Below are 12513 nucleotides of genomic sequence, written 5' to 3' on the forward strand. Positions count from 1 at the left end.
TCTGCCTCTCCAAGTCACGTAGCTAAGTACAATCAGAGCAAAATCCATCCTTGAGCTGTCCCAAATCCTTTTCCTATTTCAAATACACTACAGGTTTTGGACCTACTTCTCATAAAATGATTTCTATGGGGAGAAGTCTATAGTGCAGAAATACAACTTTCTTAGATGCATTATCAATGTGGAATATGTATATTGAATATTTTGCATGGTGAACAAAACAGCTCAACATTTCAGAGGAACAGAGCTTAAAACGTTGAGGTTACAGGTGAAGCTCACAACTCAGATACAGGAAGAAAACACCCAATTTACCTAAGGTGCTCACCTTTGAATATGCAGTTGAAAAATACTGAAAAATAGTAACAATGTTCAACATCAGCAGCTAAGGCAAGAATGCTAAAACTTACTCAATTTATAAAAATTAGCAATTTGCTTCTATAAATATTACAATCTCATGTTATAAAAACTTTAAAAACTCTACCACACACTAGCCAGTAAGTATATGAACTGTGATTTAAAAATAACACTATAAGTGTAAAAATATGACTACAATGAAGTTGTGAAAATATATACCCAAAAGAAGATGTCTGTCATTTGGAATGCAGTAACTAAATAGTGGGTCTACTGCAATCTGAGAAAACTCTCACCTCATCAGCAAAGATACTGGTGCAGAAATAAACCATATGGCACAGCAGCCTAGACGATGGAAGAGGGCTTAGCAACTGTGAAGTGCACAGTCTCAGGGAATACACCTCCTAGCTCTCACCCAATCCCCAAAGTCAAAACAGGGCAGGCCTTCCCCTCACTTCCAGCCCTCTCCCTTCTGTTGGGTCCACTGTGGTTCTGAGTGTCTGCTGGGAAGTAGCAAAGTTCTCAACAGACAAGGCAGGACAATCCATCTAGCTGCCTACCCAGCCTCCTCCTCCTGTTCTTTATACCTGAACTAAGGGCTTAAAGCAGTGCCTTAATAAGTCCTTTCAGAGGCTAGATGGGCAGAATGGGGGAAGGAGCAAAGTGGGTAAAGTAGCTACTGTGTTCCTAAACATGGATATGATTTTAAACAGAACTGTTACATTAAATCTATGCTGTGCCACATCTGCTTAGTTTTAACTGTGATTTGAGACCAGTTATCAAGAGTTAACTGAACTTAAAAAAAAAAAAAAAGTGGACTTAGAGAAATAATGAAATAGAAGAAAGATTCTAGCTATATACTAAAACAGTAACATTAAAATGCACCCTCAACAACTCTACAAAGAAAATCTTACCACTTTCTCTCTCCTCAAACTGTATCACAGTAACAAGGAAAGTGGTTGATGATGTATGTGTTCAAGGGACAATGTAAAACTTGCCCATTAAACAAATCCTGTAACAGAAAACAGGGCTAAATATTTCAAACAGACTATATGCCAAGATTCAGTCTAACTTTAGAACTTAAAAGAGAAGGGAACATTAAGCCATAAAGAGGTGACCTTTCACCTTTCAATCACTGCCTTTCTTTTTCAATCGAAAAAAAATCCTAGTATCTAAACTTTGAGAAAATATATTTTCTGTTATAAAACATACCACCAGTATTAGAAGAAACACTTTTGTAAGCTAACTTTATAAGTACTGATCCAGTTTTCGTTTTCTTAAAGGGGAAAGAGGAATTCAAACACCAGAAACATTTCAATGATAAAATTGATACTCTTACTAAAGTAAAGGTAAAAGATACTTACAATTTTTGCATTCTTCCCACTTTTTCTTAGTTGCTGAACAGCAAAAGCATGTTCAACATTATCCATTGAAACTCCATTAACCATTGCAACTCGGTCATTTTCCCTAAGGAAAAAAAGGCCACCAAAATTACATATTAGAAAAAAACATACAGACAGGTTTATGAATATACTTTCAAGATGGATAGTTCCACAATTTTGTGGATACTTTCAGATAATGTTACAATAATGTCAAATGATTTACTTTCCCATCTCCTACAACATTTAGGAAGTCACTAATCACAGGTCATTAATGTTTTTTAAATCTTTTGTTTTTACATAAGAGTAAACAGGTACCACAATACAAAAAATGATTTTTGGTAGTACAATTACAGGGCATAGCTGGAAAAGTTACTCCCTTTTAAAAAATAAAGTCCTTCTCACTCCAATTTTCTTTCAATCCTGATTATATGCTCACTTTTTGCTAGCTGGTAATCTTTTGCCTCTCTTTCTCTTGCTTATCTTAACTGAAAAAAAAGGACAAGATTAAGGGTAAGAGGTTCCTGAAGGCTAAATTCCACGCCAAACTGCATAGCAAGTTTTTTTTTTCACCATTTTTATTTTTACAGTGACTAGCTTTCTGTTTATGATGGACATAAATGGCAATATATATTAAAGAATGCACTAGCGCTATGTGCCAGTGACCAAGGGTAGGAACGGTGCTTGTAACATAGGCACCCAAAAGAGCAAATGCACTTACTGTAGCTGTCCTTCAGCAGGTCCCCCTTTCAGAACATCTGAGATTACTATTGACGTTTCCCCACTCTGAAAATGAGGGTTATCTCTTCCACCAGATATCGCAATTCCAAATCCAAATCCAGGAGCCTAAGGTAATAATTATAGGAAAACAATGCCAGTACGAAAAATAACTATTCATTCTATCACACTCTATAATCTAAAAAAGTTTAGATATAAAAATTACAATCTTTTTAATTTTTTTTTTTAACATTTATTTATTTTTGAGACAGAGAGAGACAGAGCATGAACAGGGGAGGGGCAGAGAGAGAGGGAGACACAGAATCAGAAGCAGGCTCCAGGCTATGAGCCATCAGCCCAGAGCCCGACGCGGGGCTTGAACTCACAGACCGCGAGATTGTGACCTGAGCCGAAGTCGGACACTCAACCGACTGAGCCACCCAGGCGCCCCTAAAAATTACAATATTATTACACCTTACACCTATGATCCAAACACTTGGGTAGATTCATATCAGAATGATCTATCCTGGTATGGGAATGCATGTTCTAATAAATGCTGGACATAAAAGAATATTAAAAACTGACAATTACATGAGTGCTTTTTAAGTACTAAAATACATTTAAAAATTCTCAACACTGAAATCCTGGAATTTATTTTTGATTATCAAAAGGGTTCCTGAAGGTATTGGCAGTATACTAGTGTGACCATCACAAACACTGGCAACTAACTTATAGAATAAACAATTAGTATAAACATCTGATGCCATTTTGTATAATAAATCAACAGCTGTGAAAATCAAATATGTTATTTCACCTTCCCTCAATTATGCTAAAAATATATTTAGGAAGTAGTACATTATAATCATGTCTTACATGCACATTGCATATAACAGAAAGTAGAACCATATCAAACCTTTTAAAATATGTTTTTAATTAAAGGAAATAACACATGACATACTTCTAAATGAACTGAAAATCTTAGTCACAATGACTAAAGCCATACCAATACAAAAAAGAAATTCAAAATATTTCCAAGTTATTAAAAAATTAACTAATCTTAAAGAAATCCACACCATTCCCTTGAAATTAAATGAAGTATTCAGAGTTGTCTAAAGAAACATCAAATATTTTCCTAGGGTTCCAGAATCACTAAAGCAGAGGAGTATGTTTTCATATAACACTGTATTACACTATGTACTACAATCTAAACCACCTGAGGAGATAGGCTATCTAGTCCACAAGAGAGGAGACTATATCCACCACAGACTAGGCATATGTCATGACCTCCCCCCCTTCCTACCCCAAAGCCTACTGAAGTAACAAGAACGAAAAAAGAAAAACTCCTTACAAAAGAATAAACACCAGTAATTCCACTTGTAGGTATATACCTCCCCAAAATGAAAACATATGCCCATACAAAGACTTAAACCCAAATGTTCATAGCCTCATCATTTATAATAGCCAAAAAGGGAAAAACAACCCAAATATCCATCAACATGGATAATGTTTATTTATCCAAATGGATAAATAAAAATGTGTACATCCATACAATGGAATAGTATTTGCAGTAAAAGGAAATGAAGTAGTAGCACATGCTGTGAGAGAAGCCAATCACAAAAGACCATATACAGTATAATTCCATTCACAAGAAATGTTCAGAAAAGACAAATTCAAATCTGTACGTGGTGTTGTCTAAAACAAGGGATGGGAAAGGATGGAGAGACTGGGCAGTAATAGCTTATGGTACAGTATTTCTTTTTTAGGATAATGAAAATACTGAAGGAATGACTGGTGATGGTCATACAACTCTGTGAATATACTAAGAACCATCAAATTGTATGCTTTAAAGGGTGAGTTGGATGGTATGCAAATTATGTTGCAATAAAGCTAATGCAAAAAATGGTTAATGTTGAAAAAAAAAAAAAAACCCAAACAGGAAAACATCTAGCTAGCCAAAAACAATGGCATCTGTCTGAATCTGTCTCCTTATATATCTTCCCAAAATAATATAAGAACAAATCACTACACAAAACCATTCCCTTATTATAACTTGAAGACAGACAATATCCAAATTTCAAAACAGCCAGAAACAGGCCTAAAATTTCAAAAATAAATGATTAGCATGAAACACCTGTTAGCACAGCATTAGAAATATAAGAAACTACTTTACAGAACAAATTCAAATACATCTGAAAACCTACACGAACCAGACAATTCCCTAGGGAAATACACAATTATTGAAATGACTCCATCAGAAATTAAAAATGCAATTTAAACAATGTAATTTCTGGAGAAGAAATAGAGAACATTATGAGGGAATTATCCCACAAAAAAAGCACCAGGAACAAGATGATTTCATAGGAGAATTCCACCAACTTCATGGAAGAATTCATAAGAGAATTCATAGGATGATTTCATAGAATTCATAGCCTCAAAGCTCCATATAACTCGTCCAGAGCACTGAAAATGAAGGAAAGCTTCTAAACTCTTTTTAAAAAGCAACTAGAATACTGGTATCTAACTCTGATAGTGACTGTCCATAAAGACAGAGCCCCACTACAAATATTAAAGCCCAACATGATTTATGTATATCTATCTATACAAAAAGTATTAAGCCAAAAAAGAGCAAACAGGGGGCATATAAATACTCCATGACAAAGGGATTTATTATAGGAATGCAAGATTGATATATAAGGAAATTCGCTGGTATCATATATTCTATTATTAAATTTCAATGGAAAACATTTTTATGATTATATCCAAAGATCCTGAAAAGGACTTTGACAAAATCCAACATTCACTAATAAGAAATTTAAAAAAATGAAAGAAAATGCATTCAATTGTAACATGTTGCTTTTTAGTAAATTACATGAAGAAATCCAGTTTCATATACATATGTAATTTTAAAAAGGAAGAGTTATTTTAGTAGCCCTTTTAGGTAATTATGGATATTGTTTGATCTTAAACCAAAACTTGATATCAGTTTCTTAACAGTCGCAATGCACAATCTGAATACCAATAAATATTTTGTACTGTTACATGAATACCCATTGGCCAGTTTTACACTTTCAATGGATATTTCACCCATCATGATTGTATAACAGGATGCCTTAGTCATTTGAAAAGTACTTAAAGCAAATTATTCTTCTGCTTTTTTTTTGTTTCTCCTTGGAAGAGGCTCAGACTAATCTTTTTTTTTTTTTTTTTTAATGTTTATTTCTGAGACAGAGACAGCATGAGTGGAGAGCAGAGAGAGAGAGAGGGAGACACAGAATCCAAAGCAGGCTCTAGGCTCCGAGCTGTCAGCACAGAGCCTGATGCCGGGCTCGAACTCACAAACCGTGAGATCATGACCCGAGCCAAAGTCAGTCGCTCAACCGACTGAGCCACCCAGGCACCCCTAGACTAATCTTTTATTCTATGTACTTTTATATTGTTCATTTACATCTTGCTTGGTAATTCTTTCATTTAAAAATTTAAAAATAACACAAAAAAATTATAAAGAAATGCTGAAAATATCAGGAACTTTCGATGAGAAAGAGATGAGAAGATATTTTCCTTAAGGTTTTACTTGTGAGCCAGTCTAAGTGTAGTTTTTGGCTGCAGTGAACCAGGGTCGAAAACCTGGCCTGCACCACTGCTTCTGTGCAGCTCCAGCACTTAGTAAGGCAGGGAATTCCTGGATTAGTGCTTGCTACAGTTCATTTAATGATTACCCAGATGTCTGTGATCCCCAAATCTGGCTGGGGATGAGAATCATTTGAGAACAGTTTCAAAGTGCTTGCTGATGTACAACCCCCCACCTCATACCAATTAAATAAAACCGGAAGAGGGGAGCTGGCAAGCATTTTTTAAAAAGTGATTCTACGTTTATTTATTTTTGGGACGGAGAGAGACAGAGCATGAACGGGGAAGGGGCAGAGAGAGAGGGAGACACAGAATCGGAAACAGGCTCCAGGCTCTGAGCCATCAGCCCAGAGCCTGATGCGGGGCTCGAACTCACGGACCGTGAGATCGTGACCTGGCTGAAGTCGGACGCTTAACCGACTGCGCCACCCAGGCGCCCCTAAAAAGTGATTCTAATGGACAACCAGGGCTGAGAACCCCAGCCTTAAATGGTTTGTGAACTTCAGACCAGGTTGGTAATCAAGAACCTTCAGAGCTCTCTGAGGTACCTGGGTGGCTTGGTTGGTTAAGTGTCCGACTTCTGATTTTGGCTCAGGTCCTGATCTCACAGTTCATGAGATGGATCCCCACATCAGGCTCTGTGATGACAGCATGGAACCTTCTTGGGACCCTCTCTCTGCCCCTCCCCTGCTCGGGCATGTGCATTCTCCCTCTCTCTCAAAATAAATAAATTAAGAAAAAAAATTCAAAGGTTTCAACTATTCCACACTTCCCCTTCCCTCTACCTTCACCATTGTCTTATTTGACCTTCTCAATAGGTTTCTTACCTCCACCTACTTACAATTTACCTTCCCTCATGTTTGAAGGGTTATCATTTTTTTAAAGTTTATTTATTTTGAGAGAGAGAAAGAGAGAATGCATGTCAGCATGAGGAGGGGGAGGGGAAGAAGGAGGGGAGAGAGAGAGAGAGAGAGAGAGAGAGAGAGAGAGAGAATGAATGCCAAGCAGTCTCTGTACAGATAGTATAGAGCCCAACGTAGGGCTCAATTCTACAAACCGTGAGACCATGACCTGAGCCAAAATCAAGAGGTGGACGCTTAACCAATGGAACCACCCAGACATCCATGAAGAGTTACCATTGTAAAACAATCTAATCCTGTCATTCCATTGGCCATAGGTTCAAATTCTTTAGTATGAAGCATTGTGAAATACAACTCCAACTTGCTTCCCAGCACCCTAGTCTTTGCTCTAAACACACAGAACCACGAATACCTGCTTAAGCATGCCATACATTAGCAAACTCTATTTTGTATCTCCTCTCTACACCTAGGATTCCTTTAGCATCTCATCAGTCTTGCAAGTTTCAGTTCATTAAAATCCAAGTTTGGTGTCATCCCATTCATAAAACCAAACCACTTTTCCACTAGTAGAAGAGAGATACACTTCTACTTAACAAATGGCACTGTAAAAAGCCTGGGGTATCAAGGCCCAGCCTGGGAGGGATTCACATACTCATCTACATATTCCAGCTAAGAACAACCCTGCAAGGGCCTAACACAAAGTGATTTGTCAACAATAACAAACTAGGGACTCAGCTGGTTAAGCGTCTGACTTCAGCTCAGGTGAGTTTAAGCCCTGTGTTGGGCTCTGTGCTGACAGCTCAGAGCCTGGAGCCTGGTTCGGATTCTGTGTCTCCCTCTCTCTCTGCCCCTCCCCTGTTCGTTCTCTGTCTCTCTCAAAAATAAATCAACATTAAAAAAAAATTACAAAAAAACAATAACAAACTAAAACAAGTATATGATTAATTATTCAATTTAATTTTAATTAAATTCCCCTTTATAGAAAGCTGTCTTTTTTTAAACTAGCACTAATTTGAGCATTAGCAGCTCAGATTTCTAGAAAAATAAACAGCCATAGTATCATGGATTCTGAACCTTCCTGAATTCTCAAATAAAAACAAGCAGGGCAACTGCATGATAAATAAACAAACAAACAAAAAAACCACAGACATTTACAACAAATCCAGGTAACCAATAAATGCTCTTCAGGTATAAAACACAAGCAGTCAGGGCTGAGCAACCAGCTATGAGACTTGTGTGTTCCCAATACCTACGTGGAAGGAAAGCCATACAGTGTCTGACATACCTAGACCTGAAGAACCCCCAAATAACTGATAGGTATTCTTCACTGGAAAGAATGGCAGAACAATTTGAGAACAGCAGTGGAAACTGGGAGGGATTTCCCCTGCCCTAATAGTGGGTGAGAGCAAGGAATCAGGCAGCAGAGCCTGAATCAACTGGAGCAGTGTGACCCCTAGGAATTCTCAACACTGACCTATCAGGCCTTTCTGGACAGGGCCCAACACTGTGGAGAAACTTTTGGCAGTGCAATCAAAGTTGGGCGGGACAGGAATAACAGAGACAAAAGAGAAGGTCCAGATAAAAGTGTGCAAAAGGCAAATAGCTAGGAAATGTCAGAAAGCAGCAGTAAGGTTTTTTGGCCGACATACATGCAAGTACGTGTACAAACACACACAGGAAAACAGCCAATTTCTAAAGAACTCAAAAGAACTAATTTTATATAAAATGAGCAAAAAAAAAGTTAACAGGATCAAATCCCTTACAAAATTACTATAAATATAGTGAGTAGCAGAATAATATCCCTACAGAAAAGGGAAGCATGCCAGAATGAGTGTTCAAAAAAAGAGGAAAAAAACGACCAAAACTGTTACTATTAAAAAACTAAAAGGCATAAGGAAAATAGGTAAGGCATGAAAGAACATAAATAAGAATTAGAAAAACTCAAAAATGAGTTGACAGAATTCAAGAGCTAATTTATAAATTTGAAAGTCATTTTTGATAGGAACACAAGACCAAATAAATACTGTAAGAGAAAAAGAAAGCAAAAACAGAGAAATCTTTTTAAAACCAAAAAAGAAATGATGCATAAGATTTTTTTTTTAAATTCTGAAAGAAAGTAAGTATTGCAAGATAGGCAATAGAGATACAACATATGTACAGCGGGAGTCCCTAAAAAACTAAACCAAAATAAGGGAAAAGAACAATAAAACCGGTAAAAAACAAAAACAAAAACAAACAAAACTTAACCAATACTATTATTTTTTAAATTAAACTACATACTCAAAGGATGCACACTGCTGTAGATATGAGAGTTATCTGAGAGTATCAATTCAGAAAGACTAACGCCAAAGATCTACCCAAATAAAATGATTATATTTTAAGGAAAAAGACTCTCTGACATCTAGGCAAAAAAAGCTCCTAATTTATAAAGAAACTTAGATTATCATCACCCTTGGATAGCAAAATGTTATGCCAAAGATAACACAGTTAAAATACTCAAAGGAAACATGGGGTGCCTGGGTGGCTCAGTCAGTTAAACGTCAGACTTCACCTCAGGTCATGATCTCACTGTTTGTGAGTTCGAGCCCTGCGTCAGGCTCTGTGCTGACAGCTCAGAGCCTGGAGCCTGCTTTGGATTCTGTCTCCCTCTCTCTCTGTTCCTCCTCCTCTTGTGCTCTGTCTCTGTCTCTCAAAAATGAATAAACATTCAAAAAAAAATTTTTTTTAATAAAATAAAATACTCAAAGGAAACAGTAAGCCAAGGATTTTACATCCACTAGAATGGACAGAATGGAAAGAATAAAAGGCACACATGAGCTAATAAACATGCAAAAACAGAGAATACTGTTTTCATGATCTTCCTTAAGAATCTAATAGAAAATGACTTTCTGACAATCAAAATAAGAGACACACAGAGAGCACTGGTGACAAGCATTAAATATATACTTACTTCGAAGATTAAATGAGGATTAAGGGGTGAAAGGATTAAAGTATGTAATAGCTATATGAGCTACATATAGTAAAAATCTTTTTTTTTTAATCGGGAGAAGAATAAGGATAGCATGTGTAAAAATTTTTAGCATTGTGTTCACTAATCAGAATTGCCAGTGGCAGAATGATTATTATTCTTCACAATCATATGCTCTGTACTGGACTTACTAAATGACTAACATGGTTGCCTTCCCAAGGGATTTTCAAAAGAAATGCAAATTAGTCCATTTTTTTCTCTTGTATTTTTACAATAAACACTTTGTAGGTGTGCCCAAAGATAGCTGACTTTTACACGCTTACATGAGAAAATGTCCAGATAATGTTTTTTATTATGGTGCTGAGGGAAGGGATTAAAGGGAATACATACAATCTCATGTATTTGTGCACACACATATACAGTTACAGCTTTTGGATGGAAGAGAATCAAAGAATTGTACTTTCACCATATTTTATCCTTTTGAGACCATAAGCACCCATGAGCAGCAATAGCTTAAATGTTTCTATCTTTGCCTGGTAAGGAAACTGAATTTATGATAAGAGGCCTGAAATCTGTTCAGTTTCTTGTCCAGTTTTACTGAACATTAACCATGCCCATTCCTTTATATATCATTATGACTGCTTTTGCCTTGAGTAGTTGCAACAGGGATCCTATCTATGGCCTACAACGCTGAAATAATTTACTATCTGACCCTTTACAGAAAAGGTTTGCCCAGTCATGTGTATTAAAGCATTTTTTGATTCTTTAAAAAAAAGGGAGGTGAGGGGAGGAGTAGTTCCTAAAAGTTGACTTAGCTGCAGAAACATCTGGATAATCTCTTTTCCAAACATTCTTCTCTGTTCTCTTTAAAAAAAATTTTTTAATGTTTATTTATTCTTGAGGGAGAGAGAGCCAGAGTGAGAATGGGGTAGTGGCAGAGAGAGAGGGAGACACAATGTGAAACAGGTTCCAGACTCTGAGCTGTCAGCACAGAGCCTGATGCGGGGCTTGAACTCACTCAAGAGCCATGAGATCATGACTCGAGCTGAAATTGGATGCTTAACTTACTGAGCCACCCAGGCGCCCTTCTTCTCTGTTCTCTTTAAAGATGCCCAATTCTCTAGTTACAGATTTCCCTTGTTACTGTCTATTTTTTCTCCTGGTTTTCCATGCCACATTTTTACAATCAGCTCACTTAATCTTTCCTAACTTTTTTTGCCAATTACAGTTTAACTCTTCTCCACTTGTTCTTCCAATCAATCCTCAACATTCTATGACACCTGGGACACCTGGGTGGCTCAGCTGGTTAAGCATCCAACTTCAGCTCAGGTCATGATCTCAAAGTTCATGAGTTCAAGTCCCGCATCAAGCCCTGCACTAACAGCTCAGAGCCTAGAGCCTGCTTTGGATTCTGTGCCTTTCTCTCTCTGCCCCTCCCCCACTCGGTCTTTCAAAAATAAATAAATTTAATAACAAAAAAAATTCTATGAAACCTATTCTAATTGTTTTCCCAATGGACATTGGGATCACAGAATTTTAAAACCAAATAGATTCTCAGCAATCATTTGATTCAACTTCCTTTTTACAAATGAAGGCAGAAGGTCGGGGGTCCTATGTGTGCCTCTACTACTTTCAGATTATGACTTTATGTAGGACCTCTGTGGACTTGAGTTCCCTCACTTAAAAGAGATTAGGATTCTATTAACTCTGATACACTTTGATTCTATGAGGTTTTAAAGGCCTGTTCAAAATTAGTTAGTGCTGGGGTGCCTGGATGGCTTAGCTAGTTAAGTGTCTGATTCTTGATTTCAGCTCAGGTCATGATCTCACCATTCATGAGATCAATACCCATGTCAGGGCTCCACACTGACAGCATGGAGCCTGCTTGGGATTCTGTCTCTCTCCCTCTCTCCCTCCCCCACTGCTCATGTTCTCTATCTCTTTCTCAATCTCAATAAATAAATTAATTAATTAAGCTTTAAAAAAGAGAGCTCAAAAAGACCCTTAAAGCAGTTTTTCTACCTATCTTGGTAGTTCTCAGAATGTTGCTTAAATTATCTTGACTGTTAGGTTGGTTCCTTTTTATCTTTGTGTCCTTAAACAGTCCCCTGGCTACTCAAATTGTGTGTGTATGTGTCCCCATTTATTCTCACACTCTCTAACAATTCTGATTCTCAATCTGTAGCTTCCATTTCTAATTCCTATTCTATTTTCTTACTCCCAGCTTCTTACAGGACACCTCCAACTGCTCTTCTCCAAAACTGTCATTTTCTCCACAAAACTGACCTCGCCACCTATGTTCTACTCTTAAAAAAACACCAAAAAACAGACAAAAACACCAAAAAACAACAAGACCCAAACTTGGGCTGCTTCCTTACCAAACTTACTTGTTTTTATTTATTGCACGTATAGGTAGCTTATGTGACAGAATTATAGGAGTTCTGAATTTCAGAAATTACATTCCATACACATTTTTTAAATTTAAAATTAATTTGACATATAAATGGAAAAAGCATTACATGCTAAGTCCAATGACCTGGGCTCAAGTTATAGCTTTTATGCAGCATTTCACAAGACCTATCTGACACTCAGTTTACTTTGTGTGGCTATGAAC

General features: G+C 37.0%; 1 protein-coding gene across 1 annotated transcript in view; it reads right to left on the reverse strand.

Moving 5' to 3' along the window:
- The window catches only part of TJP1 (tight junction protein 1), a 107533-nt gene that overhangs the window by 60763 nt on the left and 34257 nt on the right, over positions 1 to 12513 (reverse strand). Inside the window, exons 3-4 of the mRNA XM_047086813.1 lie at positions 2449 to 2573; positions 1713 to 1815 (exon numbers count right to left, since the gene is read on the reverse strand). Of these exons, the coding sequence (XP_046942769.1) occupies positions 1713 to 1815; positions 2449 to 2573 (228 nt within the window). The remainder of the gene's footprint in view (positions 1 to 1712; positions 1816 to 2448; positions 2574 to 12513) is intronic.

The sequence above is a fragment of the Lynx rufus genome, unplaced genomic scaffold, assembly GCF_022079265.1.
Source record: "Lynx rufus isolate CCGP_SWC_20201006 ecotype Redwood Valley unplaced genomic scaffold, mLynRuf1.p SCAF_21, whole genome shotgun sequence".
In the NCBI taxonomy this organism is placed as follows: Eukaryota; Metazoa; Chordata; class Mammalia; order Carnivora; family Felidae; genus Lynx; species Lynx rufus.